The sequence below is a fragment of the Cynara cardunculus genome (genome assembly GCF_001531365.2).
Source record: "Cynara cardunculus var. scolymus isolate 2C chromosome LG 12, CcrdV1, whole genome shotgun sequence".
NCBI lineage: Eukaryota > Viridiplantae > Streptophyta > Magnoliopsida > Asterales > Asteraceae > Cynara > Cynara cardunculus.
Window position 1 is genome coordinate 2270094 of NC_037539.1, and position 20516 is coordinate 2290609.

Sequence of the window (20516 nt, forward strand, 5' to 3'; positions counted from 1 at the left end):
AATGATGATAAAGAATCTAACACCAGCAACAACAAATGGATATTGATGAATAATATGAATGATGTTGATAGATATTTGATTGACCAATCTATCAATCAAACGACTCACTTATTTCATGTCGTACTTCAATTGAAATAACTAATAACCTGCTCAAACCTGTAAGGCTTGGGTTATACTTTTAAATGTGTTAGGTTGAGTAAAGATTTTTCCAAAACCTCGTAATGGAGTTGAGTTATAAAAATGCCGTAAACCACCTAAACCAACACGCATACACTCCTAATCTATGCTGTCAAAATCGCGATATATCGCCGATATATCGGATATCGCTCGAAAAAAAAAATCGGTCAAGAAAAATCGGCCAAAATATCGCCAACGATATTATCGGCGATATTTGGCGATATTTTGAGCGATATTTTAGTGAAAAATCGGTCCGATATTCCGATTTTTACAAAGGGTTAAAATTTGGGCTTTTTTTTTATTCCATGGGCCTTAGTTTTTTGGACTGCTTAGTAAATTAGGTCTAAATCTAAATCTAAACTTAGTCAGACTTCTTCTCTCTCTTTTCTCTCTCGCTTTTCTTCTCTCGGTCTCTCTCTTTTCTCTCTCGCTCCTAAGCGGTAACTTACGACTTACACAGAGCCAAGCGCCCAAGCCACTGTCCAGCTCTCTTCTCGATCTCCTTTGTTTTTCTTCTAGTCGACGGACTACTTTGTTTTTCTTCTAGTCGTTCTCACAGCCAGCAAGAGCCAGGTTTGAATCCTATTTTGGTTATGAGCTGCAGGTTGTAGACTTGTATCATATATTCATATATTGTTTATGAGCTGTAGGTTGTATCATATATTCTTGCATTAAGAGCTGTAGGTTGTATCATATATTGTTGGCCATTTGCTTGCGATTAGCTTGTTTTTGAACACTTTAGATGATGTGATGTTTTAATTTTGAAACTATATTTCTAAACTCTAATTAATGCATATTATATATATATAATTCTAAGAAATATTATGTTAACCGATATTTCCGATATATCACCGATATAACCGATATATCGAATATCGGTCCTGACCGATATTTCGTATTCTGACCGATATAACAGCATAGCTCCTAATACTTACAGAAAGTGCATAAAAAGAAATAGGTCTCATTTCGAAGCCAAAGAGACTTTTGTTAGATTTGGTACATGCCAACAAAGATGAATCCCATACCAAATGGTCATTGGCTCCATAGAATTTAGATGATTAACCAGTATACGTTAACATTTAATGCATAAACTGGAGATACGTACATATTACAGATCATGTCATTTGGCATAACATTATTATGTTCAAATTATGAATTGTTCATATTGAAACTAGGTTATCAATCACAAAATAATAACTACCTACAAAAACAAAAGATGCAACTCCACTGCGAGCCATTCGCAACCAAATGCCATGAAAAAAAGTATATTTTCTATTACCTGTAAAAGACTGTTTAGCAAATGCTTATCGAACATTATTTATCTTATTGAGTGAAAATGATAAAGACCGAGAATCTTATCCTGGTAAGAACTGTAATAAGGACCGAAAAACTTATTGATAAGTGAAGGAGAAGACTCTTATTTGATAAATGATTACTGAGTAAAAATGATTACCAACAATTTATTTTGATGACTAAAAATGTTATGCGTTATCTAAGGTGCCGTTTACCAAACGCTTACCCAGTAAGCGCTTACCAAGTCATTTTACTTTACCGGATGAATATGACAAAGACTAAAAATTTTACCCGATAAGAGTGAAGGCAAAAATCGAGAGTCTTACCCGATAAGTGAGGACGATAACTCTTACCATGGTTAGCGCTTACCGGGATAAATTGTTGCATATGATGCGTTTTAGTGAATAAAATCTTATCCGGTAAATAAACGATAATATTAAATTTTACCGATAAATATTTAACGGGTAAGTACCGTAAGTCATCGATCTTACCGCCAATAAGTGAAAGTTATCAATCTTACCGCCGAGTGTTTATCCCGTGAGTAGAAATGAGAAACTAATTTTGGCCAATCAGTCTCTTCTGACCGATTCAGAGGTCACAGAGGTTACTTCTGAACGGAACATTAAAAGATCCGAACAAAAACCCTTTCGTCGTTCTAGGGTTTAAACAGAGAAGCGAGGAATACCAAGAGATGTGCGGAATAGCGCTAATCATCTCCGGTGTTCGTATCGATTTATCGTCTCTTCTCTTAGATACAACCAGTTGTTCATCTTCTTCTCAAGAACCTGCAACTGTAAGCAATTTTGTAATATGAACTGTTTTTTTTCACTTTTTGTAAAAATTACATGAAATTTGGAATGCCATGTCCTCCTACCAATCCATGTCACCTTGCAGAAATTTAAACACGAAAATTTTAAATACCATGATTCTGCCAACTATCATTTGATAGGAGGATATTACTCAACCCCAGATACAAGCTTTAACTGCTTTTTTTTTGTTACTGCATTGGCTACATGGTTTTCTAGAATTTTGTTGTAATTTTAGCTTATTTAGAGTTGTAAATAGTAAAAGGAGTTGCATTTTATTTTGGACATCAACTTTTCTATGGTTTAACTTTGAAGTTCAATGAACTCGAGAATAACTAGACAAAATCAGTAAAGTTGCCAAAATGTTGTCATGGAGCCTTAAATCCATGAGATGCTGTGTCCAAGCAATGCTATATGTTTGATTGTTTGAGTACAAGGGCTATGTTGTTAATAGTTTAAAGTGTAGCTGTTTCAATAGAATGGGCAGAGTTGGACAGCTAAATGTAAACAGATCGTTTGAGTGACATAGATTGTCTAACTTGAACTTATTTGAGCTCACTGGTGGAGGTCCAGCTTTTATTTTCTGCAGATGATATCAAAGCAGCTCTGAGGAAAAGGGGCCCTGACAGCTTAGGGAGCAAGGCTATATTTCTTCATGCCGATGGGGGAAGCGCTATCCGATCTTCAATGGAGGGAGAGGAGACAACTAGAGAATCTCATGTAAAAGCTTTGAATAATAGCTTATTTGGAGAAGTTTTGTTTGTTGGTGCTACATTGCAATTACGAGGAATATATTCTATCACTCAACCTCTGGTGGATAAATCTGGGAATATTCTTGTATATAACGGTATGGTTTCTTATCCACTAAAATTAGCATCTTATTGCTTGATTATTCATATAAATTAGCATCTTATTGCTTGATTATTCATATTATATTGTTGACGCTCAATTACTATAACATGTTGGTTTTCGAGCACTTCTTGTTACTTGGTTCTTACACCTGCAATACTCATATGTCTTTAAGACCTTAATTTTCAGGCTCTTCTGATGCTTATGTTGAAATAAACTTGTTGGGAGATCTAAATCTTCTGAAAGTAGTATGGAACCAATTTTCTTTTCAGGCATGAGAGATTGTTTTAAATTTGTATAAGATCAGAGTAATTGTTCTTAATGAAGAAATGTTATGCAAAAATTTCTTACTGTACCTCATAGGTGAAGTGTTTGGAGGAATTGAGCTCAGTAGTGATAGCAATGATGCTGAAGTTCTCATGCAGTATCTAGGAAAATGCTGCAATTGCCTTTCTCATAATCGTGAAGGTGCATGCTCATCCAGTGGGAATGGGAAATACTCTGTTCCTGAACTTCTTTCAACTATCAAGGGACCATGGGCTTTAATCTACTGGCAGGTAACTTTTGAATGGTAAGTTCCATTCAGTTGAATGGTACTGGAAGTTGCAGTTCATACCCTTGATCCGAATTCTAGTTTGTAAAATTCTTTGTTGAACTTTGCTTGCAGGCAAGCTCAAAGACAATATGGTTTGGTCGAGATGCACTTGGAAGGCGAAGCCTTCTTGTTCACTGGCCAAGTACAAAAGACTCACGGTTCATGCTCTCTTCTGTATCACCACCTTCTGCTATTGATGAAAGAGCTGGTATGTATACTTGTCAAGGGATTGCTTTATTTGATCTTGTTTTAGATTTAGTGGGATTGTGCTCTGTAAGGAATTGTGCTTATGGGAATGGGCCTTTTTGGGATAATGTAGAAAATGACTTGGCTGATGCATTTAACTCAATCTGGTTTGCTTTATTTCTATTTAGCTATCTAGCAAAAAGGGTTTTGCTACTTGTATGTGTAAATCTTGTTACACAATGCTGTTGCATATAGATAGCACATAAGCTATATGCAATATGACCATATTTGGCAGTGTGACTCTACAAATCATGCGATTGATACAAATAGATACATTATCCAGGAAAAAATGGAGGATGGACTTGCTTACTTGCAGTACACAAAGTCTACAGAATGACCTTCTAATATTCTTATTAAAGCTCTTCCAAGAAAGTCATTCATGTCTTTCTAATCCAAGCTGTGTCATGAAGGAAATCTATGCAACAACTTGACAGCGAGTGTAATAGTATATATGTGGCTAATGTAAATATTAGACTAGTGTAATTAGTCCTGTTAATAGGAATTATCATAGGAATGTAAATTGCAAGTTTTATATTCCTTTGCATATACATGATTACAGGCTGATGTCTAGGTCATAACAATTTTCCTCAAAATCATCTGTACTAAAACCCCTGGCAAGATTAGTGCCCTACCCTGAATTATTGCCAAAACCAGTGTCTATGAAACATCAGTGCCGTCTACTTAGAGATGGTTGACATCAGTTCACTGGTGCCGGAAAGTGCAATCAATAATCATGTGTGTATTTCCTTAAGATGACATTTAATTTGGACGGTCTAGTAACAGTCCTACGATGGGGAACAATGTGGTGATTTTTTCTTCGTTGTGAACATACTTTTCCTTTGTTTTATTCATTTTCTGATGCTTTAAATAATACTGCTTTATTTCTGATGCAATCAATAATCATGTGTGTATTTCCTTAAGATGACATTTTTCTTTGTTTTCCTTTGCTGAATCATGCACATGATTTCACTTTCTATTGTTGGTTACTGATGGAAACCCCACCTCCGGGTGGGATATACCGGGTTTGTTTTGTTTGGTTTATTGTTGGTTACTGATGTTCTTTTGCTTCCAGATATTGGATATGAAAATGGGCCAACTGAAGTGAAGTTTTGGGAAGAGCTCCCATGTGCAGTCTACAGCCTGTCCATGAGTGCTTTGAAATTGGATGAAAATCTGGTGGGTGAAGTCAGAAGACATAACTGGACCGATCCCATGCTGGAAGAACTGATTAAGTGGGAGAGAACTTATGTTGAACCCAGACCTGAAGATTTAATTGAATCCCATGGAACGTTTTCTAGTGAGCAACAAGGTAAAAAGTCGATTTTGTCATTTAAAATGCTTCTTAGCTTGAGTCAATGTCATAGTTTCTTCTGGTAGTAGTACTCATTACAAAACAATCTTATGCGTTTAACAAAAGTATCCTCACGTGGTTCATGTGTTGGATGTTTGATATTGTCTTTGTACCTCATGCTACCACTGATGCAATGTAAATAGTGTTGTACTTATCCTCTTTCTCATACATACCTGTCTGAACACTGTTTTTTTGTGTTAATTGATTCGAAACATGTTCTATTAACTTCTGTGTTGATCTGCAACTAGTTTTTTTTTTCATTGCCACAGGGCATTTGCATCAGGAAGTTCTGGCTGTACTTAAAGAATCTGTGAGACGGCGCACAATATTTTCGGGAACTCATCTGGTTTGTCAGTGAATATAGCTTTATATATTTTGGCTCTATATGTTGGTTGAAACTTTATCTCACTGCCCCTTTTCTTGGGTTTTTGAGTTATATGATTTAGTGAAATAGAAGAATATCTTGTCATTATGATCTCAAGCAGTCAAGCTTGCTGTCGGCAACAATTTTGTTATCGTAGTCAATTCTCTCTTTCTCATTTGGAAAAGTGAAAACTAGCAATTGTGGTTCTTTCTTGAACTCGATAAAGAAATGGACAAATCTGTAATTTGTGGACTCATTGTAAATCCACTAAGCGCCATTAGCTTTCTGATGACAAGGGTTTTTGAAACGGGTTAGATTGAAGACGGATGCCAAAGAAACCAGGTCGATGGCAGGGTAAATTGTGAACTGGACCCTATTTTCACCTGGCCTCCCAAATATTTTGCTATGAAATCACTATGAGGCTTGTGCATTTGTGTAGTGAGGTTTTCCTGATGGAATATAGTGTATCTTTATACAAGATCTGATGGTTGCACTTTCACTAGTTTGACATTGAATTTTCAGTCAGGTTTGGTAGACAATTGCTCCCTCTATTCCAAAACTATTACAACATTATACTCATTTAATTTTTTTGTGGCCACACACATAATTTATTTTTAATTAAGACAAAGAAAAGCAAGGTATTGTGGGTGTTAAAGGGTAATGATTTTATTCCCGGACTAGGGAATATGCTACCAACTTGATATATTAGTAAAGCAACTTGTTGTGGATAGGAGTAATTCTTGATGCTTATTATTATGTACTCCAATTTGCTCTCGACTTGCAGGGTAACTCTCCAGTTGCTGTGCTTTTTTCTGGTGGATTAGATTCTATGATACTTGCAGCTTTGTTGGATGAGTGCTTGGATCTAGAATGTAGGTGATGAGCTTTAAAACAACCACCATAACTTGTCCTTCAACTTGTAGACATTTCATATTATGGTCCCTGAATTACCAATTCTACGACATGCCCTTCAACAATTGCGTTTCAGGGATCAATACAAGGACAGAGTTTTCTTATAGAGGCTCATTTTCCCAAAAGACCTTGTTCGCTAATAGGAGAAAAAAGAAATGAATAGGGGCAAATGTTGATTTTCTTCATATTCGTTTTCAACAAGCTTATTATCACACCTCTGTTGGCAGTTGGAATTGATCTTCTGAATGTAAGTTTTGATGGTCAGTCAGCTCCTGATAGAATCTCTGCTAGGGCAGGCGTGATTGAGCTGAGAAAAAAAGCTTCGTTAAGAAGGTATGGTTCTTGCTCCTAAAGTAGTCCTATTTTTTTTCCGTTCTTAGCGTGGTTGTAAAAATTTATTTGATTTTCTGTATGCTCGAGTACACTTTGACTTTCTTGTAGTTCTTTCATAATACAAACGCTTTGAATGCAGATGGAATCTGGTAGAGATAGATGCGGAATTGCCTAAATTGACTTTGGAGACAAAGCATGTCATGTCACTTATTAATCCTTCGAATACATACATGGTACTTAGATCCATTTATAGTGCATTTTAATTTTAATTTTAACATTAATATATATATATATATATATGTATGTATATATATATGTATGTATATATATATATATATGTATGTATATAGACTTGGGATCATGTGAGACCAAAAGTTTTATGTGAGACCTATAAGACCAATTCTCAACCCTTGGATTAGATCTACAATCTGAACATTCATAATCACAAAATTGCCACGAGACTTCTCAATAATCACAAAATTGCCACCGTGCAATTTTAGACCATTAGATCATTAGCTTATAAAGTTGATCAATGAACATAAATTGGTTTTAAGGGTCTCACGAAAAACCAACCCAACCCTATGTATATATGTAGCAATGTGATTGGTCAAACTTATACTATAAGCATGTGTATGCAACTTTATTGCATACTTCTCAAGTTTAAGCTACTGTAGAGTTTTGAATGCTTATGCAGTTGTGGTGATAATGTTACTCCAATAATTTGGTTCAATAATTTTTCCAAGAAAAGCTACTAACAGTAATCACTGATCCCTTTTCAACCCTTGATGTTGTGTCTACAAGTTCGTGTTTTGATACTAATTAACTTTTGAGAAAGCTGAAATTCCCATCTCGCTGTAATAATTTCTTTTAACCTTGTTATAAACTGTTCCGGGTTTTGCAAGTAATGGCACAAAAGAACATGTGTAATTTTTCTCTGAAAGGACACAAAACAAAAGGCATTCATGATAACGGTTATGTACACCCAACCTTTGTTGATGCTGAAGCAGCAAAACTTGTAGATATCTACAGTTCTCACACAATTTCACTTGGGTGTCCCTGGAGAAAGAAAGGCATGGAATAATACTTTTATAATACTACAAGGATATTGTACCATCTTACCACATTAATATGCACACAATTTTCAAATGTTCTAAAAAAATTATTTTTTTCTCTCTTTGGTTTGTTCCATTCTAAACAAAACATGGTCCTTAGATATTATTATATGTGTACTTAATTTGAAATTTGGCTACACGATTGCTACACTTTTCTATTGGAAGTAGAAAGTATAAATGAAAGCTTGAAGCAAACTCCTTGAACTTACGTTTTCGATCATTTATAGTTTTAGTATTTCTCTTTCTTATAAGATGAATTTTAGAAGGGCATGTTCTTGTTAACACAATCCTCAACTCTGTTCATCTTGATTCAGGAATACATAGTGTTATTTATTCCTGATTCAGGAATACATAGTGTTATTTATGCATGAAAGCTTCAATTTCTTTCTGATGTTACAGGACCTTAATATTGGGATTGCTTTGTGGTTGGCAGCTGGTGGTGATGGCTGGGTGTGTGAAGAAATAGGCAGGAATGATGATTCGGAACACCATCGTTTTAAGTACAAGTCTGACTCCAGGATCCTCTTGGTTGGTTCTGGTGCCGACGAGCAATGTGCTGGCTATGGCCGCCATAAAACTAAATACAGACAAAGCGGGTTAGTTTTATCCCCATCTCATAGTAGAAAACTGTAATATCGTTTGGTAAGGTTTTTTGTTTTTCTTATAAAAAAAGTGAAACCAGATTGGAAAACAGTATTTGTTGACCATTATGTTCTCAGAAAACCAAAATGGCATTTGGTTTGCAGGATTGAATTGGATTGGATTTGGAATTGAATTGAATGCCATTCCAATCCCATGTTTGGTTTGAAGGATTTCTTGGATTTCCCACAAACATAGAATTTGGAAATCCCACGGGGGTGGTTGGTATTTCACGGGATTTCGTAGGATTTGTAGGCAATAATGTTTTAAAATATGTTAAAAACTTTTGTTTTGTAATAATCAATTAATAAAAAAGGTGATTTAATAATTTTTATAATTATTTATAATTTATTTTGTATAAATTATTTATTAAGAATGAAATTCAATTCCATTCCAAATCCTACAAACTAAACACACCAAAGATTCCAAATCCTTCCATGACCCCCTTGGAGAATTTTATCATATTATTATTTTCCTTTCTAAGTTCTTTAAATGGTTTCTATAGGCAGTGAAGTAAGATTACTAATATAAGCTTTATTATATCGTGCTCAATATGGATCATCAGCTGGGCTGGGCTAAATGAGGAAATGAAGTTGGATATGCAGAGAATATGGAAGAGAAACCTAGGTAGAGATGATAGATGCATAGCTGATAATGGCAGAGAGGTACGTACCTCTGCTGTTAGTCCAAATTATTGTCTTCTTGACTTAGGGGCTGTTTGGATGCTTTTCTATTATGTCTTGTATGGATAAAGCTGTCTGTGTGGACTAATCTGGTGGAAAGATTTTTGTTTGCGAGGGGTTTTTTCTTAGATGGAATGAGCTTGTTTTATTATTGGGAGGGGCAGGTTTGGAAAAACTTGGCTTTCTGCATAAAGCTCCCCCTAGAAGCTTATTGAATAAGCCACTTTTTATATCATTAAGCCACTACCAAGCAGTCATGTATAGCTGACCGAATAAGCTGCGAGTCCCATTAAGCTTATTAAGCTGCTAATAAACAGGCCCAAATACTTTAATAACATTTCTGCTTTCTTTAGGCTAGATTTCCTTTTCTGGATGAGGATGTAATAAGGGTACTGCTTGATATTCCACTATGGGAGATCGCAGACCTTGGCCAACCAAGTGGAGTTGGCGATAAGAAGATCTTGCGAGAGGTATGTATTGCCAATTCTATAAGATTCCAGGGTACGACATTTTATTGTTGCATTGTAACTTAAATAAGTGTTCTAAAACCAGAAGTACTTGAATGTGAAACTGAAAGTACTCACGGAAACAACTGCTACTCTTTGGTGTAGAGGCCAGATCTTTGTACATCTTACCCTCCCCAAATCCCACCTCCAGGTGGGATATACTGGTTTCGTTTGGTTTGTACTACACATTTAGTTTGCTTCACATTGCCATTCCAAATCAACCACTAAATACTCTCATTTTTCTTGAAGGTTGCAAGAATGCTCAACTTGCATGAAGCAGCTGTTCTACCTAAAAGAGCTATTCAGGCATGCATACATCTATAAGTTTATTTCCATAAATAATCTATATTGGCGGATAGCCTTTGGTGTAGAGGAAAAGAGTGGGATTTAATGGGTTTGCTGTCTAAATTGGCTGGCCGTTATCATTGTTAATCGATTCAACAATATGTTGATAGCGATTGGCTTTTTGGGGCGTCTTTAGTATGCGAGACACTACAAGACAGGACAAATTTTGTTGACCCATGTTTGGTGCGAGATTTAAAGATAGGACGATCGAGTGGCACCAAAACAGGTGGAACAAAAATCAAGGATATGGACAAGATAGGTAGATTACTAAGGGGCCGTGTGGTTGGTTTTTCATTAAGTCCTGTATAGATAAAGTTGTCTGTATGGATTAATGTCTGTATAAAATTTGGAAGGTTTTTGTTTGGGTGGGGTTTTCATTGATGGAAGAAGTGTTTTTTTAACAGGGAGAGGCATGTTTGGAAAAAACTTGGCTTTCTGCATAAAGTTTCTCCTAAAAGCCACTTTCTCTGTCATTAAGTCACTACCAAACAATCATGTACAGCTGACCGAATAAGCTGCGAGTCCCATTAAGCTAATTAAGCTGCTACAAACAGGCTTACTTATGTCAAATTAAGACCCTAAAACTTTGCACAATTCTTTCGCATGCCTATCTCACTCTCACCCGCCCCATCTAGTCCAATCCTATCTAGTCTCTTTTGCATACCAACGCACCCTAACTAACCCTATGGCTTTCTTTGTTCCCTGTTATTATTTCAAGGATACTATCAGATTCTCAATTTTCACTTGCCTTTTTTACAGTTTGGTTCGAGAATTGCTAGGGAATCAAACCGGAAGAATTTTGGAAGTAATCGTGCTGCAAATCAAGCTTCAGCTGGAAGTGCACTCATTCATCCGATCTGATTTTTATTTGGTATCTTTCACCCGTTATTTCTGCAAGTATGTCCACCTTCTTACCCGTTAGGCTAAAACCACCAGGACCTTTTACTGGATCAGCCAACGATTGGAGACAAAATGACAGCTGAATACATTACAAGGAAAGAGAGTTTGGACTGTAACTAAATTTTCATGCGATGTCTGTGATTCCGCGCTTGATATCAAATGTTATTATTAATGTTATTTGTGCTAATTTGGCCCGATGAATATTGCGGGTATTATATCAGTAATGAAAAAATTCCATATTGTAAAGACCATCGGTTTTTTTAATTGATTGTGAGAGATTTTTTCAGTTTTTTGATTGATATTTCTTGTATTTTCCAATATCCAGGAGCACTCCTCAAAAGTTTAACATATGCACATTTCATACTCAGAAAAATCTACTTGCGAAAATTGGTTGAACAGATGCATGAGACTCGGTTGGAGCCTTTAGAGACTCGCCCCAACCTTGTTGGTCTTGCTTTTGTTCGTCTTATTTTTTTACAAATGGAGGGTTTTCATGAAAATATTTTATTCTAGAGGACAAATCTATAGTTGTAAACGAACACGAACAAAGGCTTGTTCATGTTCGTTCGTTCGTTTAACTTAACCGAACGAACACGAACGGTAAACGAACGAAAATCTTTGTGTTCGTGTTCGTTCGTTTAGAAATCAGGTGTGTTTGTATTCGTTTATGTTCGTTCATAAACGAACGGGCTAAACGAACATAAATGAACAGGCTAAACGAACATAAATAAATATTATTTGAATTCAAAGTAAATAAATAAAAGATTATATATTAAATTTAATATATAAACGAACATAAACAAACGAACGGTAAATGAACGAACATTCATGAACATAAAATAACGAACGAGATTCTTGTTCATGTTTGTTCGTTTAACTAAACGAACAAAAAAATTGTTCATGTTCGTTCATTTAGTAAATAAACGAAATTCCCGCCGAACGGTTCACTGAACGTTCGGTTCGTTTACAACCCTAGATCTACGTATATACTACTCTTTTTCAGATATGTTAGATTCATTTGATTTGATTTGTGTTTTTCATTGTAAAATTCTTGGGAGATGTTTGATTTACAAAATGAAATTTGGTGGAATTGAAATTCATTAAAAAATTTGACTTTAAAGAAATTAGAATGAAATTTGAGTACTAATTTGGTTGGATGAAATTGTTAAAAGGAATTAGAATCTTTGACATATCCCGTAAAATAGTGGAATCTTTGATCTAAGAAATTCAAAAGATTCCCGCGTCATCAATATATGAACCAAACATTTAAATCATTTGAATTTAACGAGCAAATGACTGGACAAAGTGAAAAGAAAATGCATTAGTCTTGCTATGTAAATGTAAATGTAAAGAGTAAAACTTTAGGGGTATTTTATGTCATTATTTTAAAATACAGGACTTAATACGAAATATTTAAAATTTTCGTCTTTCAAGCATAAACCCTCACTCCGTCGTGCTTATGAACTCTCTCGCGCGCTCTATCTCCGCAACCCCGTCGTTTGCGCCACCGCCTGCCGGTGAATGGAGAGTAGTTGTAGCTCGAACGATGTCCGGAAGTGGAAGGCAGAGGAAGCCATAGCTGGCAATGCTGAAGCTCTTCAAGCTCTTAGAGAACTTATAACATATCCTCTTCTCTACTCTCGTGAAGCCAGAAAGCTTGGCCTTAAGGTACATATACTCCACGAACAGACTTACAAACAGACACAGCTTTCATGCCTTTGATCACTGTTCAATTTCTTTTTCTGTAGTGGCCTCGCGGTTTGCTGCTTTACGGTCCTCCTGGCACTGGAAAGGTATTCACAATTTGTAATATCAGAGTTTAGGGTTATTTTTTGAAATTCGATTTGCTCTTGTTTCTCTCTTTCATAGTAACTTAAAGATGCACAAATGATTTTCGATCAAGCAACCAATTTTCAACTTGAGAAGATATCAATTGATACCTTTTCATGGAAGTTCTGATAACGATCTGAAAATTTGTAGTGTTGAACAAATATATGTCATTTGTTCATGTAAACTACTGAAGACATTTAGGTCAAAGTCTACTTCTGTCAACAAGGGTTGTGGCTAGTGGTTGAGGTCCAGGGAATGACCATCTGCCCAGGGTTCGATTCCAGGCGGACACAACAATTGTGGCCACTAAGTTTATCAGGGATGATTTCTTGCGGTCACAATTTGCCGGGAAGCAGTGGTTGTTATTTCATTGATGGTGATGTTCTTTTGTTGATGCTAGACTAGCTTGGTTCGAGCAGTTGTTCGTGAATGTGATGCACACTTGATAGTTCTGAGGTATTTCCTTTTAACCTACATACCTCTTGCTGTTGGTCCGAGTTCATAATTTCTTTTTGTAGCTGATTTATTATAGGTGGAATTTTATCTTTTCGGTTCAATCTCGGGTCTTTTATGTTTTGCTGGTTTTGAAATAAGAATTGGGATTACAAAAACACACCGTAGATGGCATGGAGCTCTTATCTAGTCTGTCATCACTCTTCTCATGCAAAATTTCTTAATTACTAATTTTGGTGATATGCTTGACATGGTGTTGTCTATTGATCATGTACATAAGTACAATTTGTCGTACAAAATCTAGAGAGCAGATTATGTTCTTAATAGCAAATAGGCACAAAGTTTTGATACCAGCTAAACCTGCCCTTCAAGCCATGGCACCCATTGGAGGCAGTTGCTGCTAACCCTCTATAACACAAGTATATACTCCCTGAAAACTTCTGTTATAGTAGAATTTTTCTTTATTAAACAGAATTTCAGATTTATAGGATGCATGTAGGTGGGTTTTTTAAAATTATTTTTTATACCATAGATTTTAGTATGAAAGCGTCTAAGGTAATGTGTCGTCAAAAGAAACTCAAAATGAACGATTATGTTTTCTGACCATAGTATATAGGTCTGGTGATTAAACTTATCTTCCGATTTTGTGTTTTCTTGCAGTCCACACTCTGTTCACAGAGCCCATGCTGGTGAAAGCGAGAAAATTTTGCGGGATGCTTTTGCAGAAGCATCTTCACACATCAAACTGGGAAAACCGTCTGTTATTTTTATAGATGAAATTGATGCTATCTGTCCCCGTCGTGATTCTCGGTACATCAGCAATCTTATACTCCTTGTGTCCCACAAGAATCACAACCTTTTCTTTTTTGGGGAAATGTTGAAAAGCCAAATAACCTAGTTATCCCGTAACAGTCAATACAAAAGTAGTTATAATCCATCTTGTTCCACAAGATTTACTATACTTTTAACTTGGAGTAATGCAATGGCTATGGGGGTATTTGGCCCATAGTAAACCACTTATAGTAGTTTACACCTATTGTTGAATCGGAGGGTTTCTGGAAACATCGCAGACATAGGACTTTGAATGCCAGAACTCTGATAATCATATGCACTATCTGAGAACATGGAGAGACGATTATTTCTCCCCTTATTGATAAGCCACAATGATCAAGTTCTCTGTAAAATTAATAGCTATCATTTCCTTTATCCGGAAATATATATCCATATTTTATCAGAACTCAGAAGTAATACATTCATTATATTCATTTCTTGTGAAAGGAACTACAATAAAAAGGTTTTTGTCTTTCCTACTTCAATTGAACATCATTGAACAGGCACCAAGTTGACATGTTCTTGTTTTTATGCTACTTTTCAACATGAACAGTGAGAGTGCAGTGCATGATGAATTGAAGCATCAATCTAAGTAGTGATAATTTAAACTGTTAAGTAATCCTCTTAATATATGCCTCAAAACGCAGAAGGCAGCAAGATATCCGTATAGCATCTCAACTTATCATGCTTATGGACTCAAGTGCAACATCGACATCGGGGACGAAAGTCGTGGTGGTGGCATCAACCAACAGGTGAAGACTTGATCAATTCACTGTCTTTCTTTTGGTGGTTACATTTATGTTTTAACAAGTCTGAGTCTTGTGCTTATATTTATCTTGTTTATTTCTGAGATGACAGTTGTAGAACTCTTTTTGTAATCTGAATGATATCTTATATGAACCAATATTTTAAAAACCTTATGTTGGCAATTGATGCAAGCCCAACAGGACATCTTACAACATGAGTGAGAGCCAGTGAGGTCATTGATTGACTTCCAAATTTATTTTGTATTTTTGTTGAATGTGTTTAGGTTGCTAATGAGGCGAGATTTAATAAACAAATAAGAAGTATCGGGAACTTGGCTCAAACTTTTTTTCGTTTGAAATTTTCAGCATGTTAGAACCACATAAATTGGTTACTCAGAAGGTTTGACTTAAAAAAGGATATTTCAAACAGCTGCAATGTACTCGATCCCTTTTTTACGGGCACCTTCCATTTGCATTCTTCATATGATACAAAGCTATATCCTGATAATGACCGTAATAGTTGAAAGAGACAACAAATATGTTAAGGTCATGTTATTTTACTTCAATGCCTTTATTAGGAATTAACCAAGTACAGGTTATCAACTGTACTTATTCTATTTTTGCTGTCCTAATCATGAATGTGGTGAGTCTAATAATAAATCTAACATGTCCTATTCTTTGCCAGGGTGGATGCACTTGACCCTGCATTAAGAAGGTCAGGCCGATTTGATTCTGAAATCGAAGTCACAACTCCGAGTGAAGAAGAACGCCTTCAAATTCTTAAGGTAATGTATATACATTGTTTTGGTTACCTTATAGGCAGATGTGAGAAGTGGTGTTTATTTGTATCTAGGAGCATGCAAATTATACTTGCCTAAATGCTAAATTGCTGTATGTTTCATTCCCCTTGTCTACTCTTCCCTTCAGCTATATACGAAGAAAGTTCCCCTGGATCCCACTGTTAACTTGGAAGTATTAGCAGCATTGTGCAATGGCTATGTTGGGGCTGATTTAGAAGCTTTATGTCGTGAGGCTGCAATGTGTGCAGTAAAAAGATCTTCAAATGCAAATGAAGAAGCTAATGTTTGTACCTTAATTATGGATGATTGGAAGAATGCTAGGTCTATTGTTGGTCCAAGCATAACAAGAGGTGTTACTGTGGAAATTCCTAAGGTTTCTTGGGATGATATTGGAGGACTAAACAATTTGAAGGTCTGTAAAATGAGTTTCTTGCTATAATGGAGATTTTCTGTTTTAACTAATGATGACTTGTTGCATGGAGCAGAAAAAACTCAAGCAAGCTGTTGAATGGCCTTTAAAACATTCCGATGCATTTTCAAGGTTAGGTGTTTCTCCTATGCGTGGAATTCTTCTTCATGGACCTCCAGGATGCTCAAAAACTACTCTTGCCAAAGCAGCAGCTCATGCTGCTCAAGCCTCTTTCTTTTCTTTAAGGTTTGACTATATTTTATTACTTCATACATATATACACATAGGTTCAGGGGAAAACCGCAAAAAGAAAATGAGAAACACCTTGGTAACCGTTCAATAGGACGATATGCACATGTGCATACAAGTAATTTGTAAGCAATTTGTCCGGTATGCACATGTGTATAACATGCAAACATGCAAAAAAACCAAGAAACAACTTTAGTTACTTGTATGCACATGTGCATACCGTCGAGATGAATGATCACCTTACCAGGGTGTTCATCAGTTTTACATTTTTTGGGGGTTTTCCTCTGAACCTCCCTCCCTCCCTCCCTATTTCTCTCTCTCTCTCTCTCTCTCTCTCTATATATATATATATATATATATTTTTTTTTTCCTGTATGTATCTTTGTCAATACCCTTCATCAAAGGCATGCTCCTTCCTGCATCTGGTTGCAACGAGGACTGAAATGTTAACTTTTTCATAGTGGGTTTTCACAAAAATCCATCCTTTACTATCTCTGTTTCATGTTATTAGTATATCCGTTAGCATATTAGCTTTCTAACTTAATTATCTGTGTGGACAAAATATGACCTGAATTTCTAGTGATATATGGTCTAAAACCATTTAGGTGCTACAATTTGGTGATGGTTTTTATATTATTATTCCATGTCAAAAGAACTAGAGCTCGCAGTTTTTGGTACACTAGTGTTGTGTTGTTGATAGTCTGTTTGGGTCTTAATTACTTGAATCTTACTAGGAGAAAAAGTTAATAGCAGATTACCCTTCTCATAATTATAGATTCATCTTCGCTAAAGTTGGAGGATCTACAAAACCAGTGGAATTTATTTCCCTGTTGACGTTCTGAATGCCAGATAGTATAAAGGATTTCAAAACCTTTTCTTTTTACAAGTTATGTTTCAGTGGTGCAGAATTGTTTTCAATGTACGTTGGAGAGGGCGAAGCTTTATTACGTAACACGTTTCGTAGAGCTCGCCTTGTTGCACCAAGCATAATCTTCTTTGATGAAGCCGATGTCATTGCAGCTAAACGGTAAGCATCCACCAACCATTATCCATCATTTACTATGCATTCCGTAAGAGATTCTTGGCTATCCTATCTTTGTGTCTCCATCCACGAGGCATTTTTCATCAGCATTTTGTGGGGAAGAAATTATCGTTCTTTTGGTATCCATGGGTGTGTTTGGTATGCAGGACAAGATGAGACTGGACAGTACAAAAACTTGTTATCCTACGTTTGGTGCAATATTAGACAGGGACAGACCCGAGGGGACAAAAATGCATTTTTGTATCCCACCAAAACAGGTGGATTAAAAATCAGGGTAAATTACTAAAATTTCAAGTTAAAACCGTTCACAATTCTTTCACCTGCTGACTCTCGCCCCTCAAGTCCTGTCCATGTACCAAACACACCCTCAATATCTGAATCCTTATGACTTCATGGAACAACCTTAACTAGGACAGTGATTCTGCAAGTTTGGTTTTCTACTCTTTGCAACTTGCAAAATTAAATAATTTCTTTGTTATCTTATTTAAATTTTACATCGATTGCTACTATGCAAGGTGAAGTTAGAACAAAACTCATAAAAGTATCGAATTCAAACACTTTCAGATCCAGCTAGATAGGGTTTTTCTGTAACTTCGTAAGAGAAATCTTATCTACAATTTTTCTTGTGAAATAAGCAGAGGAAGCGGTTCAAGCGGGAGTACCACAGTTGGGGAGAGACTTTTATCTACTCTACTCACTGAAATGGATGGTTTAGAAGAGGCTAAAGTACGTGCCCGATTTCATGTTAGAGTACTTCCCCTTTTAAGAGAGAACGAATATTGGGATTTGGTATGGGATTTGTACATCCTTCTGTCTTTACGGAAACAATTGCTCTACTCTTTGGGGTAGAGGCCAATTTGCATACATTATCCCTCCAAGATCCCACCTGTGAATGGGTTATACTGGGTTCTTTTGGTTTCGTTTGATTTAGGGTTAAGTGTCAGGGTTATTTAGCTAAATGACTTTCTGACAAGTGCTTATTAAATACATGACCTTCTGACAAGTTTCTAGGCATTATTGTTTATGGAAGTTACATTCTTCTGTTAAGCAGTGACATTCTCAAACCGTCGATGGATTTAAGAAGAAAAAGAACTTGACAGAAGGTCATTTAACGACAAGACCCAACTCCTATCTGTTTTTTCTACCTATTTCGCAGGGAATACTTGTTTTGGCTGCCACGAATCGGCCACATGCAATTGATGCCGCTCTAATGCGACCTGGACGATTTGATCTTGTAAAGATAATTTCTTTTATTTTTATCCTTTTTTGTATATTCGTTCGGTATTTTACTTATATGTACTATGCACGCCCCCATGTATGAATGCACCTTTGCATTATTATTTTTCCTGTAGGGGGCGAATCAAATATGAATTGCAAAAAATGTTGCAAACCGATGAATGAATCAGTTTTCATGTGTTGTTTTATATGTTTCAGGGTTGTTTCACATATGAAAAAAAAACACAAATACGTTTCATATATGAAAAACACACAAGAATAGAACATATGAAACAATATAAATCATAGCTTAAAATTAATCTCAATTGAGTTTGCAACATTTTGTTGGTTCGCATTTGATTTTCACTTCTACATCACTCACCTCTATCACTGCACGAGAGTACCACCGACTAACACGACCATATTATTTTAATGACATTTCTGCTAAAAATTAACTTCCGATTTTTACAGGTACTACATGTGCCCCCACCTGATCTAGAAGCTCGATATGAGATACTCCGTGTGCATACACGAGGCATGAAGATCAGCGTCGATGTTGATCTCCGACAACTAGCGGAAGACACCGAGTACTTTACAGGTGCCGAGTTAGAAGGTCTATGCAGAGAAGCTGGAATAGTAGCTCTCAGAGAAGACATAACCGCCTCCATTGTACATGCTCGCCATTTCCAAACTGTCAGATGCTCGTTAAAGCCAGCGTTAACAAAACAAGAAATAGATTCATACGCGACTTATATAAAGAAACCAACACGAAAGCCGCCTCAGCAGCCAGCGTCTGTTGGTAACCAAAAACGTAAAAAGAAGTGGTGGCAGGAGTTGGTCGTTCCTGTTACAATTAGTGTTGTGGGATTTATCGTAGTTGCGGGTACGAGATGTTATTTTATGCACGACCTCGCGTCGGGGAGATTGACGAGCACGTGATATCTAATCTTATTAGAGCATCTACAATGAAGCTTTTTCGAGCTTTTTTGCCACCTAAAGGTTATGAAAGAACTTCGGACGTAAAACCCCCTCTTTTTGACTTGTGTGGTTACATTTTTTCAAAGAACTTCGTGTTTTTTCTTGATTGGGTCCCAGTTTTTTAGTAAAAATCCAACCTTTACTTTCTTCCAACATGTAAAAGCATCTCTAACAGATTCTCTAAAAGTATTTTGAAATGAAAAATCAAAGTTTGGAATCTTTAAGAATAATTGTATTCAACTCTAAGAGATTGTTTATTTTGGAGATTACATCATTAATTATATTATTAAAATATTTTATACATTTAATAAAATATTATTTCTTTCTTTTAAACATTGCATTTCTTTGTTCTTTAGAGCATCTCTAATAATTATGTAAAAATGGAGAAAGAAGGATTTTAACAATTTTTTTGTTCTAAAAACCATGCTATTTTATATGTTAAAATAGAAAAAAGAGGAGAAAGATTGTAAAAATCTCTGAATTTAAACCACAAAGGTGGTGTCTGATTAGTTTGGGCTTTGACTCCAAAGATCAAAAGTGTCTAGAGGTCTCAGGTTCAAATATAATGAGAAATAAAAATCCCCTTCTACCACGAAGGTTCAAATGCAGTGACTCCGGGTTACCCGTGAAGCGGGTGGTCACCTTGAAATTAGTCGGCTCGCATAGCGGGTTGGATATTCAGGTTAATAAAAAAAAAATCTTTGAATTTAGAGGAATCTCTAAATCGAGAGAGATTATTATTTTAATACTTCATACCAATAAAAGGTGATCAGCTAATTTAAAAAGAAAATATTATAATACTCTTTATTTTACGTATATAACCTCTAAAAAAGGGTAGTAAACCGGAAGGTC

The 20516-nt window shown here is 36.0% G+C and overlaps 2 protein-coding genes across 8 annotated transcripts; both read left to right on the forward strand.

Annotated features, from left to right (window-relative positions):
• The first annotated feature begins 2128 nt into the window (after positions 1–2128).
• Positions 2129–11337, forward strand: LOC112523637 (asparagine synthetase domain-containing protein 1). 5 transcript variants are annotated; one of them, XM_025133308.1, is made up of 14 exons: positions 2129–2263; positions 2850–3123; positions 3489–3682; positions 3793–3928; positions 5039–5275; positions 5587–5663; positions 6466–6553; positions 6821–6926; positions 7066–7159; positions 8438–8634; positions 9243–9342; positions 9714–9830; positions 10116–10172; positions 10971–11337. In XM_025133308.1, exons 1-14 carry the CDS (start codon positions 2162–2164, stop codon positions 11070–11072), a joined length of 1881 nt encoding a protein of 626 aa, XP_024989076.1. In that variant the 5' UTR covers positions 2129–2161; the 3' UTR covers positions 11073–11337. The 5 variants fall into 5 exon arrangements, with proteins under 5 accessions (XP_024989076.1, XP_024989077.1, XP_024989078.1 ...); XM_025133309.1 differs by having other exon boundaries at positions 3495–3682; XM_025133310.1 differs by lacking the exon at positions 9714–9830.
• A 1263-nt stretch (positions 11338–12600) lies between these two features.
• Positions 12601–19832, forward strand: LOC112522443 (cell division control protein 48 homolog B). 3 transcript variants are annotated; one of them, XM_025131554.1, is made up of 12 exons: positions 12601–12779; positions 12860–12904; positions 13342–13397; positions 14055–14204; positions 14873–14977; positions 15657–15756; positions 15899–16183; positions 16257–16426; positions 17328–17456; positions 18107–18197; positions 18628–18705; positions 19158–19832. In XM_025131554.1, exons 1-12 carry the CDS (start codon positions 12633–12635, stop codon positions 19623–19625), a joined length of 1824 nt encoding a protein of 607 aa, XP_024987322.1. In that variant the 5' UTR covers positions 12601–12632; the 3' UTR covers positions 19626–19832. The 3 variants fall into 3 exon arrangements, with proteins under 3 accessions (XP_024987322.1, XP_024987323.1, XP_024987324.1); XM_025131555.1 differs by having other exon boundaries at positions 18110–18197; XM_025131556.1 differs by having other exon boundaries at positions 14876–14977.
• The last annotated feature ends 684 nt before the right edge of the window (positions 19833–20516 follow it).